The sequence below is a fragment of the Onychostoma macrolepis genome, chromosome 20, assembly GCF_012432095.1.
Source record: "Onychostoma macrolepis isolate SWU-2019 chromosome 20, ASM1243209v1, whole genome shotgun sequence".
Classification (NCBI taxonomy): Eukaryota; Metazoa; Chordata; class Actinopteri; order Cypriniformes; family Cyprinidae; genus Onychostoma; species Onychostoma macrolepis.
The window spans coordinates 27,085,723-27,113,149 of NC_081174.1; the positions used below are offsets into that span (position 1 = coordinate 27,085,723).

Below are 27,427 nucleotides of genomic sequence, written 5' to 3' on the forward strand. Positions count from 1 at the left end.
TAGTTTTTGTCAGAATTGCAATTTTTTATTATTTTTTTTTTTTTACAATTCTGATTTTATATCTCGCAATTCTCACTTTTTCTCAGAATTGTGATATAAAGAGATACATTTATTTACTTATTTATTTTAACCCCATAACAGAAGCAAGTCACCGTAAAGGCTTTTTCACTGTTATAATAAATAAATAAATAAATAAATAAATGCAATTTCAAATAAATGCATATAGGCATGGAGATATATTTAAGCACTTTTTAGGACTAGAAAAGAAACACATGTATGTATGTGCATACATGCAGTTATTGTCAATTATAAAAAAAAAAATAAAAGAAAATGCTTGAACTTTCAATCAGCAGTTTTAGCGGGTGGCACAGATATCAAGATCTCATGCCAGTGCTTAATTTCAACTCCATTAAATCTCAGAGAATAAATCTGTGTTGGTATTGTGCTGTGAAATCATTAACTGGTGACCCCTGGGTCTGCCCAAAACAAAACCTGCTTTTGAGATCACTGCAACTAGTTATCACTGAAACCATGGCGCTTCTAATTACTTCTAATCTTGCTCTCACAATTGTATCTTATTGCTTTGCCACAATAGAGCTCCTGAAATAAATAAATTATTCTCATAATTTTCAATTTTTGAATAAGATATCAGATTAGTATTCAAACGAGGGGATGCTCAACATACTCTTTTGACCATTTACAGCTGAAGCCTGCTTTCATTTTGTTCAGATGGAAGAAAATCGAAGACATCCATATAAACTATGACCTTTTCAAAACCCTCGGGTTCCCACATAATATTACAAATATACTGAATATATTCTATATCCACTGCACTGTACTGCATGAGTCACACTCAGATATAGAAATTGTGTATGTGTGTGAGAGCGCATACACCAAAAAGGATGAGATAAGAAAGTATTTGCATTTGCATTAAAATTTGTATTTGGAGGTGATATCTGAGATCGTGTCTTTTAAATAATCAAATCTGCTAACAGTAATAGAAAAGTTTGGGTCATTTTGACCCCAAAAGGGATTTTCTTTTCCCTGAAAATGCTGGTAAATATGACCAAATTCCCAAATTTACCAAACTTACTGGGCACTGCACACACAAGGTATACAACTTCCTAAATTTTTTTTTTTTTTTTTGATAATTTTTGTACTTTTTGGGGATTTTCCCCTACCTTCTTACACTTGTGGCTTCCCAATCAAAAATGACCAGCCTACAAAAAAATTGCTTATAAATTTCTCATTATGCTATATTATTACCAAATACCGGATTCAATCTTTTTAGCAACTTGTTTTCTTTCACTTAGCACAGGTTGTGTGTTTCTTTTTAGAGCTGATAGATCGAAAGCCTCACTGATTTGAGTTTATTTGAGACCTCAAAAAGTTTGAGTGAACATTGGCAAAATTATCAAAAAATAAGACTTTTCACTCAAAAACGGAGGTGTTTGGCTCAGATCAATGAGGACTACGATCAATCAGTTCCAAAAAGAAATACAAAACGTGTCCTAATTGAAAGAAAAGAAGTTGACAAAAATGTTGAATCCAAGATTTTGCAATAATATCGCATAATGAGAGATTTACAAGCAATTTTTAAAATGAGTGTGAACACCAAATTAGGCAAACAAAAGACTACTGACATGACTCAACACGCTCGATTTGAATAAAGCAAATACAAAACATCTGTGCCTTAAAATCTAGAGAATTCATCTAAATCCATCACACCATCATGTCCATTTACTACATGAGTTATTTTATTACGCTTTAGCCAACAAGAATTTGGAATCTGCACATGGTTGACTTTCATTTCATGTACCGTTACACATCATAGAGCTCACTTCTACAAACACAGTGCTGACTCCAGCTTCTGCTTCATAAAATATGTCAAAGCAAGCATATTTCACACCTATGCTTTGCCTTATTTCAACAGATGCATTCAAATTGAGCAATGATAATACCGGGAAACCGCTTTCTGTCCACGTTTCTGAGAAACGCCGTGCTTTAGCGGCTCAGGTCTTTGCGTGGAGAGTAATTTCCAGGCACAATCTCTATAGCTGCTGAAACTCTGATTTAACCCCAGGGAATTTGCTTTGCACACACTGTTTAAAAAAAAAAAAAAGTTGAGCCAACTTAAAATTTGAAGGTAACCAGCTTCAGCAGATTTTTGAGTTTGCTCAACTTATTTTTGTGGGAGATTCTCAAATTTTTGTTGTATAAACTTAAAACGACAAGTTGAGAAAACTCAAAAATCTGCTTCAAATTTTAAGTTGGCTCAACTTTTTTTTTTTTCAGTGCAATTACCGGAGAAGCCACAAGAAAAATAGTTATTATCTGAACGTGTTCGCTGTAGCCACACTACTAATGAACCGCCGGTGATGGCAATTATGGATTATCTTTGAAAATTTTGTACTTTTGGGGATTTTCCCTACCTTCTTACACTTGTGGCTTCCCAATCAAAATGACCAGCCTACAAAAAATTGCTTATAAATTTCTCATTATGCTATATTATTACCAAATACCGGATTCAATCTTTTTAGCAACTTGTTTTCTTTCACTTAGCACAGGTTGTGTGTTTCTTTTTAGAGCTGATAGATCGAAAGCCTCACTGATTTGAGTTTATTTGAGACCTCAAAAAGTTTGAGTGAACATTGGCAAAATTATCAAAAAATAAGACTTTTCACTCAAAAACGGAGGTGTTTGGCTCAGATCAATGAGGACTACGATCAATCAGTTCCAAAAAGAAATACAAAACGTGTCCTAATTGAAAGAAAAGAAGTTGACAAAAATGTTGAATCCAAGATTTTGCAATAATATCGCATAATGAGAGATTTACAAGCAATTTTTAAAATGAGTGTGAACACCAAATTAGGCAAACAAAAGACTACTGACATGACTCAACACGCTCGATTTGAATAAAGCAAATACAAAACATCTGTGCCTTAAAATCTAGAGAATTCATCTAAATCCATCACACCATCATGTCCATTTACTACATGAGTTATTTTATTACGCTTTAGCCAACAAGAATTTGGAATCTGCACATGGTTGACTTTCATTTCATGTACCGTTACACATCATAGAGCTCACTTCTACAAACACAGTGCTGACTCCAGCTTCTGCTTCATAAAATATGTCAAAGCAAGCATATTTCACACCTATGCTTTGCCTTATTTCAACAGATGCATTCAAATTGAGCAATGATAATACCGGGAAACCGCTTTCTGTCCACGTTTCTGAGAAACGCCGTGCTTTAGCGGCTCAGGTCTTTGCGTGGAGTAATTTCCAGGCACAATCTCTATAGCTGCTGAAACTCTGATTTAACCCCAGGGAATTTGCTTTGCACACACTGTTTAAAAAAAAAAAAAAGTTGAGCCAACTTAAAATTTGAAGGTAACCAGCTTCAGCAGATTTTTGAGTTTGCTCAACTTATTTTTGTGGGAGATTCTCAAATTTTTGTTGTATAAACTTAAAACGACAAGTTGAGAAAACTCAAAAATCTGCTTCAAATTTTAAGTTGGCTCAACTTTTTTTTTTTTTTCAGTGCAATTACCGGAGAAGCCACAAGAAAAATAGTTATTATCTGAACGTGTTCGCTGTAGCCACACTACTAATGAACCGCCGGTGATGGCAATTATGGATTATCTTTGAAAAGCACAAGGGGATCAATTTATTTCTTTATTTCAATGTTTGAGCCTAATAACAATACAAAACATTTTATACTGCGGAAATATGTATATTTAAGCAATAAAGCATTTTATTTTTTCCAATATGTATTTTATCACGTCTGGAGTCAATGCTATTCGCTTTACAAACACAACATGAACAATCATGAAAGATTTCCACTGCTACTGAACGACATCTATCATGCAAAGCTTTTCTAAACTATGGAATGACAGATTGAAGTCTTCATGCATGTTTAAGGTCGTCTATAAGTGAGCATGTGATTCATACTTGCATTACTCTGCCGTTCGCTCGCCTTTGTTTCTCGATCCCTAATTACGCGCGTTCTCATTAGTGGAGAAATGCACGCGTCATTGGCACGCCGTGTGCCAGCATCTGCTCCTGTTACAGACCGATTCATCGATAATATATTACACTCTATTATATACCCGGATCATTCTTGTTATGCAGAAGTTATGCAGTTTCATGAGCTCATCATACGTGTCTAAACACACTGGGTTATAGATGAAAGATGGAAATCACATCAGTTAGTTTCTTACACATTGTCGTCACTGTTAAGTGAACACAGAAGAGAATTTTAATTGGTTTTGCTGTGGTTTGAGCAGATAAAACTGGTAAAGCAATATTTCATTACACATTTTCTCTTTGTTATCAAAAAGTAAAAAAAAAAATGACTTGAGGGTGGGTAAAGACCCTCAAGTCATTTTGGGGTGAACTGTCCCTTTAAGGAACTGCAGCTGATTGCAACAAACATTTAAGTTAAAATAAACACCTTAGTGACAATCTCACAGTTATACAATTGTCTTAAAGGGGACTGCAACTGGGCTCTTGTTTATGTTAACTGAACAATTAATCAGCAATTAATGCAATATTTGCAAGAAAACACTTCATTTGAAAACTTTCATTACAGAGACAAAACAAAATAATGAAGCAACTGGAACATTGCTTTAATGAACAAGTTTGTTTTTGTTTTTTTATGTTAGAATTTAGTGCAGCACCCAAGGAAATGACAATAACGACACTATCTGCTCAAACCAACTTGAAATGACTTAATTGTCATTTCAGAATTGACTTATTCTCACAATTCTGTTTTAATTCTTGTTTACTGTGAGATATAAAATCAGACTTGCAACATATAAATGTCCAAAATGTGAAATATAAACTCATAGTTCGGAGAAGGAAAGTCAGAATAATTAGAAATAAGTCACAATTGTGAGAAAAAAAAAAAAATGTAAATGTTTTTATTAAATGGTGGGAGAAAAAACAAAACAAAATGTAAACTCAGTATTGTGAAAAAAGAAAAAGAAAAAAAAAAGCCAGAATTGCAAGATAAGCTCAAAATTGTGATATGTTCACTCAGAATTGTGAAAATCATCCGAATTCAGTTTATATCTTACAATTCTGACTATTATTCTCAGAATTGCTAGAAACAAAGTCTGAATTTTAAGAAATCAAAATCACAATTGCGAGAGAAAAAAAGTCAGAATTTTGAGATAAAACGTTGCAATTATTATTTATTTATTTTACTTTTTTTATTCCATGATGGAAACAGGATTTCATAGGAATCAGTGTGCTAATTTCAACCATTAAAAAAAAGATTATAATAATGAATAAATCACTTCAGGCAGACACGCTCATGTCAGCTAACTCTTTAGCTCTTTATTTTCATCCTGTGAGGTTCCACCCTATTCATTTTCTTGTTACTGTATAAATAAGAAAAAAAGTCTAAGGTAAGCTACTGTATTCCTTTTTATAGCAATATTCTCTAAAATTACAGCACAAGCATTTTCAATGGTTTTAAAGTTACAGAGTTCAAAAGGTTGTGCATAACAGCAGTGACCGAGCCCTTATCCATACACACACATCTCACCTCTGCCAATTAGTTCTCTAGCATTACAACTCCCTGACAAAACACCTCCTGCTCACCTTACACCTCCAATAAAATCGATTAGGACACAAACAGTCTATGTGTGCTGGGAAACAGAGCCAGAATCCCTTGAAATGATTGTGTTTCAGAGCACGAGGCTGTCCTGAATAACTGCGGCTGTATAATGAGCGGCGCAGCCCATCCTCCATCTCCACACTGTACTTCCTCCAAGACTTCCTGCTGAGAAGGGGGCGGGTTCACCCGCTGGCTTCCGTCGGCACCCTGATGCGAGCGCTCCCACAGGAAGAAGAGGCCTGATTTGATTGGTTACAAAAAACGTCCCTCCGGTACATATGCAAACGAGGCACCTCTGATTGCGAGCCGTAGTCTGAATGTCACTTTGTCTCCGGGTGAGAATGAAAGGAACTAGTTTGGCATCAATTTTCTCTGACCTCGATTCTTACCCTTCTGATAATGAGAGTGTGAGGGCTGGACACACGTCAGCAGTACTCAAGTGTGAACTTTTTAAAAAAGCCGTCTGATGCAACCGAGAGCAGAGGTTGGTTTGGGAAAGGCAGTTTCGTGAACAAATGTCACAGGAAAACCTAGCGTCTTGTTTTCCAGAGGCTAATCAAATCTTCCCTGAAAAGTCCGCTGTCAGACTTCTAATCGGCAAAGCACCTTGCTTTAAATAAATGATGTGCATGACAGTCTAGAAATGCATAGAGCAATGAAATATATATACACACACATCTTAACAAAAAAATCAGAAATATAATATTTTTGTCATCACAAGTTTTATAAAAAATATAAAAAATAAATAAAAAATATAGTGCGTGCATATGTAAATTACCTAAGATCTTTTACATTACATTAATTGACATTATTTTTTTTTTTACATTAAGATTTTTTAGTTTTTGACAAAAATCTCTCACCAAGGCTGCATTTATCTATCTATCTATCTATCTATCTATCTATCTATCTGGAACCAAATCAGCATATTAGAATGATTTCTGAAGGATCATGTGACACTAAAGACTGGAGTAATGATGCTGAAAATTCAGCTTTGACCACAGAAATAAATTACATTTTAAAGTATATCAAATAGAAAACTGTTATTTTAAATTGCAATAATATTTCACAAAATATTTTTTTTTCTGTATTTTTAATCAAATAGATACAGCCTTAATGAGCAAAACAGTGAAATTTTGGTCTCTAATTATAGCTCAAGTCTAGGGTTTTTTCTCCACCCATTCTAAACAATGCAAAAATTGCAAGTCCAGTTTTTCAGAAACGTAAAAGCTAATCCTTCCTTAATAAGCTGCATGATTTGAGCTCTCATCGTTCACAAACAGTTAATACTTCAGGTTAGAATTTTACAAATGATATTGGGTCTTCATTATGTGTTTTATTTATACATTGGTCTTTAAAGCTGCAACAATAAGTAACTAGTATAAATTACAAAAAAAGAAAAAAAAGTTACAATGATTTACAAGAGCACACAGCAGACTATAAAGTGTTTTATAAGACATCAAGACAAACAAAGAGAAAGATAAAGATGCAAAGTAAGAAAGGAGAGGAGTTGGTGACAGTGTGTGGAGTTTCCAACAACGAGAGAGAGCGGCTGCAGTTTCCCGGCCGCGGTTCGGTGTCTCGGAGCGAACCTGTCAGGTGACGCGGTGCGTTATCTTGAAAGGCGAGTGATTAATGAAGGCAGAGCAGAGTTTGGGTACAGAGGAGGCGGTCGGCGAATGATCAATCTTAATGAGCTCTCCTGCCGACTGCATATTAACTGCAGGGGACGTAATGTATGGCTCACAGAGGGCTGCTCCCTTCTTAAGAACCATAATAAGAAGAGACTCACACCAACCTCCGCTCCAGCTCCAAATACATCTCTATAGATGATGGCAAAATAATTATCTAGCGTTGACTCCTCGCTCCTCCGCAGCGGTAGACATGCTCGCATTTACACCTGCTTTCAGAAATTACGATAACAAGCAGTCGGATTATCGGAGGATTTGGCGTGGGCTCGTCTTTGTTCTTTATTCTAGTAACTACAATATAGAACAGGGATGAGTCCGCACGAAATCCTCCCGTAATCCACTTTATGTACTCCTCTTTGAGATAGCAAATGGACTAGTTTCATCAAAAGAGATGATTCAGTCCAGGCACAATAGTCCAAGTTATACACAAAACAACGATAAATACTAAGATAAATACAGCAAAATATATGTACGTTATTTTGGGTGAAGCGTCCCAGCAGGCTTTTCACATTTCTGTCATCATTTACTTGCCCAACCGACTTTTGTTCAGCTAGTCTAGTACTAAACCAACACTAACTAGGTTTAACCAGCATATGTGGCCTTTTCTGCAGGGATTGCTTTATATATTATACACTACCAGTCAAACGTTTTTAAAAGAAGTCTTTTATGCTCACCAAGGCTGCTTTTATTTGATCAAAAATAGAGTGAAAATTGTCTAGGTGAATATATTGTAAAATGTAATTTATTCCTGTGATGAAATGCTGAATTTTCAGTCTTGTGTCACATGATCTTTCAGAAATTATTCTAATATGATGATTTGCTGATCAAGAATTGACAATGATAAGAAGTGTTTCTTATCATTATCAATGTTGAAAACATTTGTACTGCTTTTTGTGGAAACAATTAATTAAATACAAAGTTCAAATGATCAACATTTAATTGAAACAGAAATCATTTGCAACAATGTAAGTGTTTACTGTGACTTTTGATCAATGTGTCCTTGCTGAACAAAAGTTTGAATTTCTTTATATAAATTATATATATTTAAATATATATTAGACTTAATTTATTTTTGATGACATTATTAATATGCAAGATAATCATTATTTAGAATTTGTCCAAACTTGAAAGTTTATTTTATTTGATAATTTTAAAAAAAACAAATGTTAACGCAAATGATATTGTATAACCTCATGCCCAAATTAACTGACACGCCATCTTCGAAACACTCACTAGCTGAAATATTTGAGGCTGTTCGACTTTCTATTAAACCTCATTAAATACTTCTTCATTTTAGCCTTGAAACATGAAAATGAAATCTTTGGTAATAATTTCTGATATGGATATCCGAGCACAGCCTCCTCCAGCAGACAGCACAGACATTGCAATTAACCGTCTCATCTTCATTCCACCTTCTACTAATGCTGATTAGGGAAGTAGGTAAATAGCATCCACTCTGTCCTCCATCCAAACGCCCCATTCACATGCAATAAAGATGTATGACTTTTAATTGCGTATACAGAGTCATTTTTAAGGTTTAGCAAATGGACGTTGAATGCATAATTGATCTTTTTTTGCAAAATGAATAACGTGAGCACGGACCCCCCATAAACCATCACATGCTAACCCAATGCCAAAGGAGTAACAACACCACTAGATGATCACAAACCAGATATTTTCCTTCCATTGACAGATTGCACAATGTCAAAATTGCTTCCTGCATTCACCAGTCAGTCGACTAGTCCCAAACACTGCGCTTTTAAACAACCCGCTTGGCATTCACAAACAGGTGTACAATTTGCTACTGAAACATGCAAAATTTAAATGTGATAAATATGAATGTTTCCCCATCATGACACGCCGGCAAGATGCGTCCGCAATCAAACATACAACTCATTCAATCTTTTTGGAGGGAAATCTGAATAACGACGCAGCCACAACAGACGTCTTCACATTTTAAAGAGCACATTCATCCTCCTAAACACCACGAGTTTGCTGGAAAAGGCTTCCGGATCCCATGAATAGCAATAAATGTTATTGAGGCCAAATGCAGCAGCAGTATTTTGCTGTACAGTCACACAGATTTACTAGTGAAGTCAACCAACATGCAAATATCCAAAAATACAGCCCACGGGTGGAATACAGCAATTGGGGGAATCCAATCTGGCCTGTGGGATGATATGAGAGAAAAATATGCTTTTAGCTAGAGTCAGACAGAAACAGTCTTAATTTGCCGTCACATTTTTAAGTTGGCATCTTTAAAGCGGTAGGACCTTTCTTGTCATTTCACGCACCGTTCATCACAAATTCACCTGGCTCTGTGTGCGTGATACCATGACAACAGGTTAAGAAAAAAATATTAGGAGTAAAAAGAGAATTACAAACAAGTGCTTCCGCTGAATGATTATTAGATACTGTATGATAGGTCAGCATTGATACTGACTCTCAAGTGGGCCTATAATTAAAAGGAGACATCCCTTTTTTAAATTGTGTAATAATATTCAGCTTTCAAAGGCTTCTTGACAATATTATTATATACGTTTTGTTTTATTTTATTCTAATTGTATTTTTATTACACACAAAACTCAAAAGCAGTGAGCTGGGTTCTCTTTTTCTTGTCAAAAATCACAAAACAAAAACAAAACAAAGCAAAACAAAACAAAAACTCTTATTTTGATCTGCTGTTATCTAATGCAATAACATTCAAACATTAAGTCTCTTAAGTATCCAAATACTTTTTGAAGTATACACACTTAACATTTATTAACTATATTTATGTATAATTATGAACTATGTATAACTACGCATAACTGTATGCATAAATAACATAATAAAATGAGATTTATTTTTTTCAAAGTTTGTGATACTATTTAGTATTTAAGGACTTATTGATGATTAAATTACTATAAATGAATTGTTTTTTAATTATATAAAACTAAAACGCATTGAACTGGTCTGTTTTTGGCGTAAATATAAATTTTGTTTATTAAAATAGAATAAATAAATAAAATCATATAAAATAAAATAAAAATAAGTAGATAATAATACAAAATAAATAGATAATAATAATAATAATAAAGTATTATTATCATTATTATATCTTTAATAAGCCATTGAATATTTGCCATCATAGTTTGTTTATCTAATGCAATGCCATTTAAACATTTCTATGTGTCTTTAGCATCCAAATAGTTTCAGAAGACACTGTATATAATTGTATAAAATTTAAATAACATGAGTATATAAAACTAATAAGGATCCTAATTTCACTGGCACCAGTATTTGTTTCAGATAAACGCAACGCTTGAACCAACCTTATTATTCCAGATTATCAGTTAAGACTGCACAGTAAAAAACAGCTATTAAAGGACACAAATAAACACACTCATTAAAATGTCTGAAACTTGCAGCACGGCTTCCATATAAGCTTGTAATTAGGAGACACAATGACAGCAATATTTTAATAAATGCACACAAATGCACAAGTGTATATGCAAAAGACAGAAGCAGCAGCAGAGCCTGTGTCAAAGCGGGACGCTCCTGGGGTGGCCCTTGTATCGCAGTGTTAATCATCTGTCTAAACTGATTAGTTTCCTAATTGAACAGCCAAAACTAGCCGTGCCATTATAGGTCATTTGTCTGGAACGGCAGGGGAACGCTGCTCCAACACTCTCGAGCTGTTTTCTACAACAATCCCGAGCCCTTGTGAGCTGCGCAGCTGCGGCTTTGCTTTAAAACCACATGCTCTTTACAATGATGCATCATGGGATTTGGTGTACTGTAGAGCGCCGGACATTCCTGGAGGTGTTTATGTGCACATGGGGCTCGTTTTACATATCTATACTTTCATCTAGACACAATGGAGTGCTCTAGCGCCTGCCCATTTTTTTGAGCGGCACTGGTTCCGGAAGTATTTCTTCCATGAATCATATCATGAATCCATGAATTTCCTGGTGAATCATAACATTACAAAATTTAAGTTGAACCAAAAAAGTATATGAAAAGACAAAAAGACTATGAATTTAGTGGCTTTAGTGAGGACTACAATCCCATGAAGCACTGCAAATGGCATAATCAAATTAAAAATGATAGAAAAATATATAACTAATCATTTAAAGTTTTCGAATATATCTATAGAAAATATTTATTTTTTGGTTTATGTATTTACATTTAGATTTCTGCCAAATATGCACACACACACACACACACACACATATACATGTACATATATACATTATATATACATATATATATATATATATATATATATATATATATATACACACACACACACACACACATACATATACATACATACATACATACATACATATATGCACATATATATACAGTATATGTGTATATGTATGTGTGTGTGTGTGTGTGTGTGCATTTTGTGAAAAGTCAGGACATAGATTTGTATAATGACAAAGGTATGACAGGTATTACAAGGTGAAGGTGACTTTTCAGGACATTACCCCATGTCCCCACTTTTCAAAACGCTTATAAATCATACAGAGTGAGGTTTTTGGGGAAAGTTGAAATGCACAGTCTCCTGTAAGGGGTAGGTTTAGGTGTAGGGCAATAGCACATACAGTAAGTACAGTATAAAAACCATTACGCCTATGGGATGCCCCCACTTTTCACAAAAACGAACGTGTGTGTGTGTATATATCTTCAGTTTTCCAGCATTTTTTGCATATTTGAACCCTTTCCAGCTGTGACTGTATGATTTTGAGATCCATCTTTTCACACTGAGGACAACTGAGGGACTCAAACACAACTACTAAAAAAGGTTCAAATGTAATATTTGGTCCCACTTTATATTAGGTGGCTTTAACTACTATGTACTTACATTTGAATTAATAATTTGGTACAATGCACTTATTGTGTACATACATGTTTTTACATTGTACTTATATTTTTAAAAATACCTATATGTAATTACATATGTAATTAATTTCTGTAATTACATTTATAATTACACTGCTTGACCCATCCCTTACACCTTAACCCACCCTTAAACCTACCCATACCACCAAACCTGTCCCTAACCTTACCCGTATCCCACCTCAATAGCAGCAATAGTGTTTTGCAATACAGTATGAACACAATAAGTACATTGTACTTATTTTTTGATGTAAGTACATAGTAGTTAAGGCCACCTAATATAAAGTGTGACCTAATATTTTATTACATTTATTTTAAAAATACATAAAATTTATGCAAACAGATGGCTTCAACAGAGCATATACCACTGATTAATAACCTCAGAGCTCACAACAGGTCTGTCTGTAAAGGTTTATCAGTTATTGTTGAAAATCTATTTCCCAATGGAGTTTTCACTTCCAGAACCCGACTGTTAAGCTCTATATCTGAAGAAAAAAAACATTCCGGTTGCTGTCAAGAGATGTGGTGGATTTTGTGAGCACAACAAAGAGAACATTACGCTACTCTGGATCGATTCTTCTTCATGCGATTTTTCGATATCTTAGGTTACATCGTCCATCACACGCTTATCCCCACAGAGTTACGGCATCGTTCCTCAAGTCCCTGCTCATTAACATGGATGCGCATTCATTTATAACATGAGGAGAAGTGCGCTCAGGCTGTGATACGCAGCTTCATTTCTCCACGTGTGGCTCTGGGAGCAGGGCGTATGACGCATGGCCCGAGGCCGCTCTGTCTTCATGAGACAAGGAGTCCTGCAAAGAGCCTGTGTTTGCCTCCATGTCAACGGCCCAGTAGCTTGTCTCGACTCATTCCCCAAGACGGGACTCACGGGGAGTCTGAACTGCACTGGATAACACGACTGTCATTTCCAACCAAACAGATCAAAGCTGCTGTACTAGTGTCACTTGGATGTGGAAAATGGCATTGCTGGGAATGCTGGATGATGTTTCTGACTGTGAATCAGACAAACACACTACATCAGGTCAACATCAGTAATATAAAACACATATCATGTTTTTAAATGTATGTATATATATATACGTATACGTATTTCAACCCTCTACGGACACCTTGGCACTTGAATCGCCACTGGCTAGTAAATTTTTAAGTTTACTCGCCAGACTGATATACTATATATGTATGTGTGTATTTGTATTTGTATATATATATATATATATATATATATATATATATATATATATATAAAAACACACACACACACACACACACATACATATATACATACATACATAAACACACACACATATACAAAGAGATGTTCTTTATAAAAGTTAAAGGGGTGGTTTACTGCAATTTCACTTTTTTCATTTTAAATAGTGTGTAATGTTGCTGTTGGTGCATGAACAGTATCTGCAAAGTTGAGGCGCTGAAAGTTCAACGTAATCGGAGATATCGTCTTTTAAAAATCAGGAAGTTTAATGCCTACAAAAACGACTCCTATGGGACTACAACGAGATACTTCCCGGGTTGCATACGTAAAAAACCCATCAAACCCCTCCCTCCGGAACATGCAAAAAAGGGGGCAAGGCCATGTTCTGCGGCTTTGTCACAGAGGAAGAGTTATAGTGGAGAGTTGTAGCCATGCCGTCGAAACGGTGTTATTTTCACCCAGCTGTCAGGTCTTCTGTGTTCAGGCTTCCTACGGACGCTGTAGTTCGTCGTTTGATTATTTTTGATTATTTAATCAAAAATTTATGTTTGATTATGTTCCTGACAATTACAATCCTAATTTAGCTCTCTGTGCTGCGCATTTTACGGAAGGCAGCTTCCAGAATCTACACGAGTTCAATGCCGGATTCTCACAGAAACTATTTTTAAAACATGGAGCGGTTCCAACTTTAAAACCAGAGGCAGCAGTTGTTGGGCCACGACCTGTAAGTAAGATTTCATAATTTTAAATGTATTTGCATGTATAATTTCAGACATATTGTTTTAGTTTTATCAAGGACGTAAACAAACGCCAACACTGGCTTTAGTAGCCAGTTAGTTAAATGCTATTTCGTGTGTCTATGACAAACACGTACAAACATTTTGGACCCGAATTTGTAATTATGTACTAATTTTGTAAATGTATTTTCCATGTATACTTTATGACGTAATTTTTCGATTTGATCAAGAACGTAAACACAAGCCAACGCTGTTTGGTTATAGTGGCCAGTTAGTTCGATGCTATTTTGTGTGTATAAGACAAACGTGTACAAACTTCAAAAATTGATATGTAATCACAACAGCAAACTTCCATTCAGAAACGTTTGTAAGAGCCATGCTTGCGGAAGTTGTGCTTGACTCTCTTCATTGCCGCTTTCTGGGTCTAATTCTGGCTCAAACTGATACGGCAACATTGACACCATTATTTACATTTGACCGGAGCACATGCAGCTGTCGCCTGTGAAGGTAATGGGCATGAAGTTTCGGACAATGTGCAGTACGCAGTTTAGCCAATCACAACACACCGGCCCAGCTGACCAATCTGAGCCCACTGCCTGTTTCTGAGGGAGTGGTTTCATAGAATCAGGAAGTCAACCGGTCGTTCAAATGACAGAGGAGAAAGCGGCTTACAATAAAGGTGAAATATATGAAAAATAAGGCGTTTTTTAACAAACGAAACACGAAGACATGTTATATTGCACCCCATAAACACAATCAAGCAAAGAAAAAAAGCAGTAAACCACCCCTTTAAGACTCGACCACGCCCTCCTAAAACAGCTCATTTAAACACACCCCCACAAGTCTACGTCACGGTGTGGGAAGATTTGCATAACACCGCCCAAACATACATGCAATGAAAGAAGGCGGAACTATTATTCTCGCTGTAGTATTGTTGCTGCCACCGGCGCCATGTCGTGAAAGTGAAAGTACTTTGTTTGGGTTTCCAAAAGAGGACACAACTAGAAATCAGTGGTTAAGTTGTATTTACAACACTGTTCCAGAACAGTTCAACCCAAATATTAGAGTGTGCGCACTGTGCAGCGCATTTTACGGAGGACTATTTCCTGAACCTGGAAGAGTGGCCTACAATGCTGGCTTGGTGGGGCAATTCCAACTTTGCAAGGACAGTCTAGCGATTCTGACTCACAGCCTGCAATTACGTTTCTTCTACTGACTATTCAAACGCGAGTTTTGAGCTGTGCAGACATGGTAATGTAAAAAGACAGTATAAGTCATTATAATCAGTAATTATGTCCCCACTGGATGCAACAAATGCCTCGTTTATAATGGCTTTTATTGTTTTGTGTTGTCGCGCCGGGGCACAGCATCACAATATGGTGAGGGCCGTAACATTTCCATCTCATGCTTGAGGTATTCGGCCAATCACAATGCACTGGATAGCTGGCCAATCAGAGCACGCCTCGCTTCTCAGAACGATGAGCTTTGTAAAAAACAACGCGCTTCAGAAAGGCGGGGCATAGAGGAGCAACAATAATGTACAGTATGTGGAAAATAATGTGTTTTTTGAACCTTAAACCGCATAAACACATTGCATTACACCAAATACACAAAATAATGTTCTTTTTAGCAACATCATATGACCCCTTTAACATCAGTCAGTCAAGCATTAGAATATGATAATCAAGTAGACCTATTATTTAATGATAGAACTTCAGTAATTAGAATTACAACTTGGTAACCATGTATAAATGCATATTAGTCATTTTAACTGAACTTAGGACTGGTGGTGGTGCTTTTCTGGTCATTCAGTGTTTCTGAAAAAAAAAAAGGGAAAAACTAACAATATACTAATAAGTACCAATAATACTGATGAGATAATAATAATAATAATAATAATAATAACAACAACAACAACAACAATACGAATTCTACTAATAAGAACAATATAAAACACACTAAGGATTAATGAGCTGCTGGATTCATGAATATTAATCAGGTTGTGTGCATTCGCTGGAACTGATTTGCTGAAATCAAAACAGGGACTATAATACGTGAGCGCCAGCCAATGAGATTGCTGTTTGCACATTAGTCCCGCCCACTACAAGAGAAACCGTCAGTTCTTAAAAGCTGAAGAATTCCAAAGGAACTCCATTCTTTTGACAGGAAAATACAACAAAGAACATCGCTTACATGTAGCGCGTCAATTCTGCATGGTGTGTAAGACTCTCTCACTCTGTCTTTCTTTGCGTGCGTGTATATGAGACAAAGCGATGGCAAATTGTGCGCCTTCACACTAGAGTTTACGGTACGTCAAATACACTGCGCATCCATTGAGATGAACTGAAAAACAGCACAGATCGCTTGACGGAGAGTGAACCTCTGAAGCGCTCAGTCAGTCAGAGAGAGAGAGAAAGCTGCAGAGAATCCGCTTGCCTGGAAACTTCCGTAAATTATGTAGATTTACAGAAAATTACCGTTGTTTTTCAAATAAATAATTTTACGTACTCATTCCCAACACTTTATTAAGCTTTAAGATACATCTCAAATGACAAGGGGTCAACTTATAAACTTATAATCATGTTTTTAATTAGCCCGTAAACTCCTGGGTATGTGGAGCATTTGCAGCTTATATGGACGGAATGTCACTGGAATCAAGTACTGTATATAAACACAATATTTCATCTTATATTAATATTTTTATACAGTTGCAAGTAGGGATGCACGATATTATCAGACTAATATCGGAAATATAATACTGGTAAAATAAATACTGGTAAAATGTACCAACAGTGACATTTAAAAATATACACTTTTTGATATACCATAAAAATAACAGGTAGCTCATGTGAATTATATAATGTTTAGGCTATCCATCTATAGTAGCCTACCAAAATTTTATAAACCGTAGAAGTGAAATCTTATTGTAGTCTTCAAATCTGGGTACTGTCTTATGTTTTAAAATCACTTACAGAGGAAGTTTGGTCCCATCAGGCTAACATGACAGTCACAGTTTCTTTTTCTTTTGTTTTCACTCGCGATCTTTACAACACACATCACATTACATATTTCATGGCACACTCGTTTTATGCGTGTTTGGCGCCACCTATTGTTGTGGGTGTATTATTAACATGTCAAAGTCTACTCTAGTTTTTCAGATGCATTTCCAATAAAAAAAAAACACTGTCTTATATTCGGGTCAATTCGGTAAGATATAAAAATACTATTGATAGATGGTAATGATGACAACAATTACTATATTATTTAATATTATTTTATTTATTATTATCTAAATATTTTTAAAATTCCTACGCTTTAAAACGACACTGCAATATTGGCTGAAGAACAGGTTAAAATCAATTGCTCTCAACAACAGACCGTTACGTTTCAATTTTTTAGGCTCCATTTAACTATTTTTAACACAAGAGCGGGTTTTGTATAATATATCGCCTCCATAAAATATGACTCATTGGGTAAATGACTGTAAACTAGGTTAATTAAGACCAACTAGTCATTCAGACAACCCACTAACTAGTCGATTCTGAATACACACATCCCAAACACACTGAATACACACATCCAGAACACACTGAATACACACACCTACACGCTGCACATGATTTCACGATGCAATGCGATGATAAATTGCCATTTCAAACCCAACGAGTGAGTCAAATCTGTTTGTGTATGAATGTTTTTGCGATTGTACTGCATGTGCCTGTGATACAACATAATCCTTTTACTTCTGAATTCTGTCGCCGGCAAAAATCCTTCCCCTGCGCACTGAATTTTACAGAGGTTCCCATCTCAAGTGTTTGAGAAAACCGCAGCCAACATGTTGGCACCAAGGAACCAGCTCTCCTTGATCAGATGAGATATTCAGGTCGGTTTTGGTGCCAATCGGGGCCAACGTCTCGCAAGTCTAAAAATATGGGCTCAGTCTTCAATCTGTCTTGTTCTGTTGCGAAATATAGCGTTTTTAGGCAACTGCTCATTGAGAAACAATATATTTCTGAAGCGTGTCTTCCCTTCTGAGTGTGACAGAGCAGCGCCACTGGCGTCTTTCCCGAAAACAGCTGTCGGCCTTAAACACCACATGTCACTGGCAAAGACTTTACACCCCCATTGCAATCTCAAAGCCGTATTTTTATGCTGATAAGACACTCGGAACAAGATAAATCAACTCAATAGCTCTGAAACAACCCCTGGGCAGCCTCGAATTTCCTGACTTCTTGAAGTTTCATTTCATCACTTTTGAAGAAGAATATGTTAAAGATTCCAACCAATCATTATACTACAATGACAAATTCTGCGTTTTCAATCAAAAACGATGCAGAAACAGATTCATGGCCAGAGACATTTGATCACCTTTCAGATTAAATGAGAAATGCTGCATGACCTAGAGAAAATCGGCTCTAATGAAAAAGCCACATAGAAGATAGAAGTGCATACTGCATTTTACACTAATGAGTCCTTTTCTGCCAGACTTTAATGTGGATTTTACTTTTGTGCCATAAATTAAATGGATGTGAACTAATGATAAAATGTAGCATCACTCATTTGTCAATGGATATAACAGCACCGCCCTTCCTTTAATATCACTGAGCACCTTCTGCGTGTAAGCTTATATTCTACTAAATGCAAAGTGCTTTGCACAGAAGGTTAATCTAAGTCAATAGTGAAAACACTAAGCGGTACATTTTGCAAACAATCTTTCAAAAACAGATTTCTGGAGTCATACTGTAAGTATTCATAACAGTCATAATTAATAAATAAATAAATACTATGAATGATAACAGTTCATAACATAAATAAAATAAAATAAAAATAAAAATAGACTAAATCACAGAGAGCTGTACATTTTGCAACAAAAATCTTTCAAAAACACATTCTTTTCTGGACTGGGTTACTTTCCAGCTAGTCAAACTAGCCTGACCAACCACAGTACTTTTGTTTGTTTGTTTGTTTGTTTTTATGTGCTGTTTAAAAGTGGGTTTATCTTAAATAAATAAATAAATGTCAAAACAAACAAACAAACAAAAATAAATAAATAAATAAATATAAAAAGTAATAAAATAAAATAACATTAAATGAGATAAAAAATAGAATGAAAATGAAAAAAAAGTCATTCGAAAAGCGGCACAGCGCTGATCTGTGACTAGCTGTATATAATAAAATAATACTAATACAATCAGAATGATTTTTCTTTAAAAGCAATAAGTACAGATTATTTCACAGAAAGTTTCGAAAACAAAGCAAAATATAGAGTTCTGCTGGAGAGCATCATGTATAATATCTTTCAAAGATTTTATTCCGCTATCCTTATTGTGATTTTCAGGTGTACTGGTGCACCATCTCACTCTGATGATGAGTAAAACTAGCCAATCACATAGCTGATTTTCCTCTAGCTATTGCCATTTCGAGTGTAATATACACAAAGATGGTCAGTGAACGGCCTGAAGCTGAGACAGTTTCCCAACTGGACAACAGCCAAACAAACCCAAATCGGTCAAATGAACCCGTATGATCCATCGGGAGGAACAGACTGTCTAAAGTGTTCCTAGAAAGCAATCCACACTCAGAATTATTTGACAGGAACCCGTTCCAGGTCTAAAAACAGCCATGAGCACAAATAAGGACCTCCAGACCAATGTTAGCGCAGATCGAGGCCAGACGGGGAGCGCTCTCACGCTGCTGCTAACCTTGCCCACTGCACTTAAGCACAGCGCAGCTGTATTAAGAGAGAAGGCCACACTCTTCACGCTGCTGCTGGTGTGTGCTGACCCATGAAGGACCTGTGTTTCTTTAAAGGGATGTAGCAGCAGGAAACAGAGCTAAAAACACCAGGGAACCCAAGTTCTCTGTCAACCAGATCTTAGATCTAAAGTGCGCAGATGTGCTAATTTGGTCAACAAGGTGAAACGTGTGAGGGAATAAATCAGCCAACCATCAAAGTCAAGAGAACTGGACCATTTTTAGCTAATTAACAAAGCGAAGGGAATTCATTGAGCTGGGAAACAGATAACCACGAAAGTCATACACTGCTATTCAAGGTTCGGGGTCAGCAAGATTTTTTTTAAAACACTTTTATTAATCAAGGATCCATTAAATCAATGACAATTATAATGCTATGAAAGATTTCTATTCAAATAAATGCTGTTCTTTTAAACTTTCAATTCATCAAAGAATCCTGAAAAAATATGTATCACCGTTTCCCCAAAAATGCAGCACTTAACTTTTCAACACTTCTTGAGCAGCAAATCAGCATATTAGAATGATTTCTGAAGGATCGTGTGACACTGAAGACTGGAGTAATGATAATGAAAATTCAGCTTTGCATCACAGGAATAAATAACAATTTAAAATATATTTAGATAGAAAATAGTTACTTTAAATTACAATAATATTTTACAATATTACTGTTTTGCTATATTTTTGATCAAATAAGTGCAGACTTGGTGAGCAAAGCACACATTTATATAAAATACAAATTTAAAAATTTAAAATGAAATTAAATAAAATCTTACTGACCCCAAATTGAACGGGAGTGTATGTCACTATTCATTCCGTAGCAATGCATAACAAAACTGCAGCAAATGAGTGAGAAAATAAGCCTTTAGTATCAGTTTAAATCTCTCTAAAGCACACTGCAAAAATTATGCTACAACAAATCTGTTTCCTACCATTTATCATGCTGTTTCTACTCGATTTTATGCGAATGTAATTCAATTCAATGCGATCGGAAAAGTGCAATAAACTCTTAGTTCATTGAGCTCTTTGATTTACTTCAAAATTTAAAGTAACAATTAAACTTATACTTTCAATGTTACTGAGATTTTTATTATTATTAGTATTATTATTATTTTTAGAGTGTGCAGTACCACATTTTAGGCTCTGACTATAAGGAAAAATTTACTGAACTATAGGAAGTCTTCATTTCATTTACTGAACTATAGGAAGTAATATGTATGAACAAACAAATAAATATAAATACTTTATATACAAGGACCTGAAGTATCAATGCACTATTGCAACAGAACAAAAATCTAATCAAATATATAATTAATCAAATAATATAATATATAATTGTATCAGAAAAGACAGCTTAAATCTGTCTTAGGAGGCTTGCTGGTCTGAGCTAGGTTGGTCTAACCTGATGGTTTATAGCAGTTTTGGCCAGTTTTGTTGGGTTGGTCAGTCTGAAAGACCGGCTAGACCGACGTAAACCAGCTTAAACCAACAAATCATCTTAAGTTGCTGTTGTTTTTCAACAGGGAAGACTATAAAAATAAACATTTGCTATTACTGACATGAATAAGACTTAATTCATAGAGAAATAAACCATTTGGGTTGCATTATTATCTAAGCGGAGCCTTTCACATGGCACATTAGTCTACTTTAGTTTTCACGACAAGAGAGCCAAACCTGCTTCAATGCCACTGCATTAACTGTGCTTTAAGCAGTTACATTTCAAAAATGCATGCAAGTCTAATGTAATTGGCTCTTTTGCATCTTAAGAGACAATTGCAAGTTGCATCGATGTGGAAAGTAAATTGCACTCATTTTATAGAGCTCATAAAAAAAATCAAATGAGCTTAGAAAGCCAATCTAAACCTAGATTAAAAGCTTCATTAAATGTGAAAATTGCTCAGGGAATACACAACATCTGTTTCTGGACTGACAGAGTCTCGTCCAAGGTTATCTTGTACAAACAACGATTTACAGCCTTGAAAACAGTCAAGAATTCACAGCAGGAGACTCTCAGGAACCGGCGTAAATGTTTGCGAGGAATAGGTCTGCTTATGTGACAGTTGTTTCAGGACTGAATCCACGACCTTGGAGCTTTTACACCGCCGGCTGTTACTCGGCAGGTTTTAACAACGTCTAGCTGACACGTCTGTGGTCAGTTTCCTTGAAAAAGGAACTATCCTTCGTTAGTCGCAAATGCACAAGCTAAGGGAACCGCTTACCTTTCGGATGACTCGGGTCCGTGAACTCGTACTTCCCCATTCCGACCGTACGGAGCATCTGAAGCCCGTTCTGACTTTCCTGATTGGCCGAGGCCGGCTGAGTCGTCGCCTGGCCGTTTGTTAGCGGCAGCGCGGCGGAAGGCAAAGCGGGCGGCTGTATGAGCGGGTGCGTCATGTGACCGTTCCCCACCACACTCTGAGGGGCGGGGTGAACTACCTGGCCGGCCGTCGTCAGGGGCGACGGGGTGATTGGCGGCTGGCTGGTGGCGTAGGGCGACTGGTTCTGTAGGTTGAGGACCAGGCTGCCAGGCGGTTGGGAGGAGATAGGAGGAAGCTGGAAGTGGGTGGTCATGAGCGGATGGTGCGGTGGGACGGGGGTCTGGATGGCCGGGGTCACGCCGATGACAGGAGACTGGACAGACACTCCTTGGCTGTAGACGGGCGGCTGAGGCATCCCGTACGAATGGGCCAGTAGGCTGGGCTGACTGGCCGCCACCACTGGAGGCACCCATGGGGGCCCTGCGAACACAAAAACCAGAGTCAAAGACAACCAACATCACATTCAGCCATACACTTCATCAGGGGAAACTGTAAAACTCAATTATTGTTTTACGGCATCTATGCACCTTGGGTAAGAAGGTGTTTGTTAAATAACCAAGGAAGAAACTTTTGGATGTTATTTGGAGGAGCTTCATTTGAATTGCTGTTGATATTACCTCTAGTAATGAGACAATTTTCAAGTGAAACAGGATATTCAATAAGAAACAAACAAAACAAAATGTAATGCAATAGACATTCGGCTGTCAGTAACGTGCAATAGCCTAAAGAATAACCATTCCCAAAAACACCAGAAAAATATACACCAACATTCAAAAGTTTTGGGTCACTTTTTAAAAAATAAATTAAGTCTTTAATTTAGCAAGGACACATTAAATTGATCAAAAGTGTCAGTGAAGATACAGTATTTATAAATGTTACAAAATATCTCTCTTTCAAATAAATGCTGCTCTTTTGAACTTTTTTTGAACAGTTGTTTCACAACAAAATAAGCAACGCAACTGCATTGATAATAATAAGAAATGTTTCTTGAGCAGCAAATCAGCATGTTAAAATGATTCCTGAAGGATAATGTGACCATGAAGACTGGAATAATGATTTCATCACAGGAATAAATTACATTTTAAATAGTGCTGTCAAATGATTAATCACAATTAAATCACATCCAAAATAAAAGTTTGTTTTACATAATATATATATGTGTGTGTACTGTGTATACTATATTTATTATGTATATATAAATACAAACACATGCATGTATATATTTAAGAAAAAATTTTATGTTTATACATTAAATATATTTATATATATTATAAATTATATGAATATAACATATATACACACATGTAAATATTTTCAAAATATATACTTTAAGTGTGTGTATTTATGTACAATAAATATACACAGTACACACACATAGTTTGTAAACAAAAACATTTAATTTGGATGCGATTAATCGTGATTAGGCCTAATCGTTTGACAGTTATTTTAAATTGTAATACTATATTACAATAATGCTGTTTTTTCAATATTTGTGATCAAATAAATGCAGCCTTGGTGAGCATGAAAAATTCATAACCCTAGCTTTTGAACAGCAGTGTATTAATAAAGTAAATAGGGTCAAATTTGATATATTGTTGACGTTAATTCATTACCACTATCCATGTTTTTGAATAATTGGTAGGTCAACTGACAGTAGTGAACCAAGGTTTGCCATTTGCTATTGCTATTCAGAAGTACAGTAGAAGCTATTAGCAGACATTGACACTTAAACAGCATCAAAAATTTAGTCGTCAATATTTTTTCTCCATTTTTTAAAGAAGAGAGTACAGCTGAAGTACACTAACCAATAGGTAGTCTCATAATGTGATGTAAATTCTTCAGAGGCACATGGCGGTCTGACTCTTCTCAGATTTTCTCATTTTCCAGCAGTGACCTAGTGGTGTCGATGTTTGAGTCAGCCCAGAACTAGGGTTTGGTTCTAGATGTGGGATTTACACATAACAACTCCATTTTCCGGTGTGACAAGGGCATCCACTGGAAAATATTTATTTCTTTATGCATTATTCATCTTTTGAGGGTCACATCAGAGTCATTCGCCAATGCAGTAATGCACCAAGGTTACAACACATGAGTGTACGCAAGAAGCAAAAACTTCCTCTAACTGTTTATATTCATCTCCACACTATCACTATAATTTCAAAGACAGACAGAGTTATGATAGCAGATCCTACGGGTGCTTACACGCTAGAGAAACCTCCTCTGGTGGAGCGTTTGATTTATATGAAAGTGTAAAATCCGTTCCGGGGATGTGGAAAGAATCTGGTCAGTCTGAAATCAAGTGGGAATACAGCCAATTGGATTTCTGAAAACCTGCACCTGTTTGAAATTCTCATTGGTCCAAGGATGTTTACCTCAAACCCTTACCGCAAACCATCGTGTCTTTCCTTTATATCCTTGTGACGAAATCCGTGGATTTTGTATGTCTCGCTATATGTTAATGTTCGAGAACTCAAATGCGTAAGCACCCTAATGCTGGACTAGAAATTTAATCGGTGAACATAGAAGGTCCACCAATGACCATTGGTTGAAAGATTTGGCACATTATATTGTATTGGAAAGAATAACCTACTGTATAAAGGGCAAACTAAAGGACTACCATAAAATTTGGGATTTGTTTACACAGTTTCTGGAAAATAACCAAATATCGGCACAGGCAACAAATACCTCTCACTATACTGACTGATGTGTGTATACATGCACGTTTGCATGTGAAAATATGTGGATATGTCTGTCTTGGCCTTTGTATAACAACTTCTTTACCTGTATAATTGAATTCTTGGATGCTTTGGAGGGTGGGGGTTAGGGAGTTAAGACATAAATAATAAATACATACATACATAAAATTGAAGTTGTATATAAAGATTATTGGGGTGTGTTTTACTAAAAATATTCAGGCTCTCATACTTGAAAATTTGCCATTTCTTTGTAATTATTTGTATATTGAAAATGCAAAGTCGGCAACATTGCCGTGTGTTCTGTCCAATATTTACCCAGCATTTTTTTTTTGAGTGCGCTGGCTTTCATTGTATGGTCAAAAAACACTGACAAATTCTTCAAAATATCTTCTTTTGTGTTCCACAGAAAGCATGTATGGGTTTGGAATGACAACACGATGAGTAAATGATGACACAGTTTTGATTTTAAAAATCCCAGATTTAGTCTTTTGAGCATGAAGTCACAGGATCGAAACCGGATTGCCATACAGTTTACACACATTGCAAGATGGCAGATTTATCTCATGAATATGTGCTCTTGTGGCCCCGTGCCCTTCCTCCTCTGCTGCAAAAATAGCTCCTCAACAATGATGGTCCATAACACAAAATACATCAGGCGGGAAAAAGATTAAAAAACATTAATCATGACATTGGCCTTCACCGCACTATAGTCTGAAGAGACGGAAATATACTAGCAGGAACAGATTCACCGCAGCCTGAATGAGGTGTGTGCATAATTCAGAACAAACTAAAGGATAGCTGCACTCAATTTCAACCGCCACGGACACGCTAACAAAAGAAAGTCCAATATTTCCTAGTCTATTAGACACAAAAGTGCTATTAACCAAAAACGTAATTCCCAGAGCATTTAAGCGTTTTCTGCAGATTTGTGCACTGCAATCAAGTCTTTTGACGAAAAATCTATCATTAGATTATTAAAGAAATAAATAAATAAGAATGAAACTCAATTATAGCCCTGGCTTCAGCGCTGAAAAGCTAATGAAATTAGCAGTATGGATCCTAGCGTTGATTGCTCATATAATTACAATGCGCACAGGGATAAAATAGTTGTTTCATAAGAGCGCTTTGTCCTTTCGGAAAGGTCTAGATCTCTTTTTTTTTTTCCTCAAGTTAAATCAACCGCTAATTATTACAAGGGTCTTTTTTTTGGATGAATTTAAATTAAAGTACAAATTGACATCATGCCAGTGCCAAGTCTTTGTGAAAGTTTGAGAAAAGTTTTTTCCCGAAATGACTTCTTCACCGCACACTGCTAACCGTCATGATTAATTAATGCCTGCAGAGTCGTTATGTAGCTTTTTTGTCTCTGAGCTAATGGGACGCAGATCTGGGTTCCAGATATGTCATATTACACCGAGCGCTGTCGAACGAGAGGAAATTGAGTGACATCTCACTTTGTGTTTCGGGGAAGGTGCCGGAAGCGGGACCCTGTAGAGCGCAACACAATGCTAACACTCCCTCCCTCTGCGAGACTTCGGTTCCTGCTTAAATGCCTCAACAGGGGGCCCCTGTGGAGGCCCCGGGGGGCTTGAGAGAAGCCCGAAGAAAACACACGCAACTGTCCTCTTCGACAGCGATGTCCAATTTCCCACATATAATCACTCAGGAGAGGCTAAGGCCAGCAGTCCATCTTTATTAACAGAGCATTCGGATTTGATGCGAGGAAACGTCCGTGTAACATGCATTACTTTGGTCAGCCCCTCATTACTGCCTCGATTTCATGTGTTTGATGCTGCGGCATGATAAATTTCAAGGCAATATCTAAAGTCAACACAAATGACCTCATGTAAGCTCATTTGAGCAGGGAAATGTCATAACTAGGTTCCTGTCAATATGGTCATTTCATGAATCTGAGACCAGTTCTAGTTCTGAATGCTGATTGGTCAAGAGCACATTCCATTCTGTCTGAAGACACACCTCTACCACAAGCAATTGAACAATCCGCACGTGAATGTGATGCGACTTACTTGTAAGTCATTTTGGATAATGAATGTGTGTATAAAATACACAATTTAAATATAAAATAAACATAAATATAAATATAAAATACACAATTTATTAATAATAAAATATTACATGCAAATTTACTTCAAATTAATGATTACAATTAATCTTAAATAGAGTATTCAAAAATAAAATGCTAAAAAATTATATTACACAACAAATGAAAATAATAAAATAAAAAGTGATGCAAATTTAAACCAAATATATATATACACACACATACATATATACAGTATATATATAAAACATCTACTTATAATTATTTCTTTACCGGAAACAACAACAATAATAATAATAATAATAATAATAATAATAATAATAATAATAATAATAATAATAAATAATTAGTAGTAGTAGAAAAATTATTTTAATTTAAAATATTATTGTTCATTCTAATTATTATAAATGATTAGAATGATTTCT

At 36.0% G+C, this 27,427-nt stretch overlaps 1 protein-coding gene across 5 annotated transcripts in view; it reads right to left on the reverse strand.

The window, feature by feature from the left end:
- The window catches only part of LOC131526863 (kelch-like protein 29), a 285,092-nt gene that overhangs the window by 100,220 nt on the left and 157,445 nt on the right, over positions 1 to 27,427 (reverse strand). For all 5 annotated transcript variants that reach the window (XM_058755510.1, XM_058755509.1, XM_058755512.1 and 2 more), the window contains one exon: positions 22,146 to 22,664. In XM_058755510.1, coding sequence (XP_058611493.1) covers positions 22,146 to 22,664 — 519 coding nt within the window. The remainder of the gene's footprint in view (positions 1 to 22,145; positions 22,665 to 27,427) is intronic.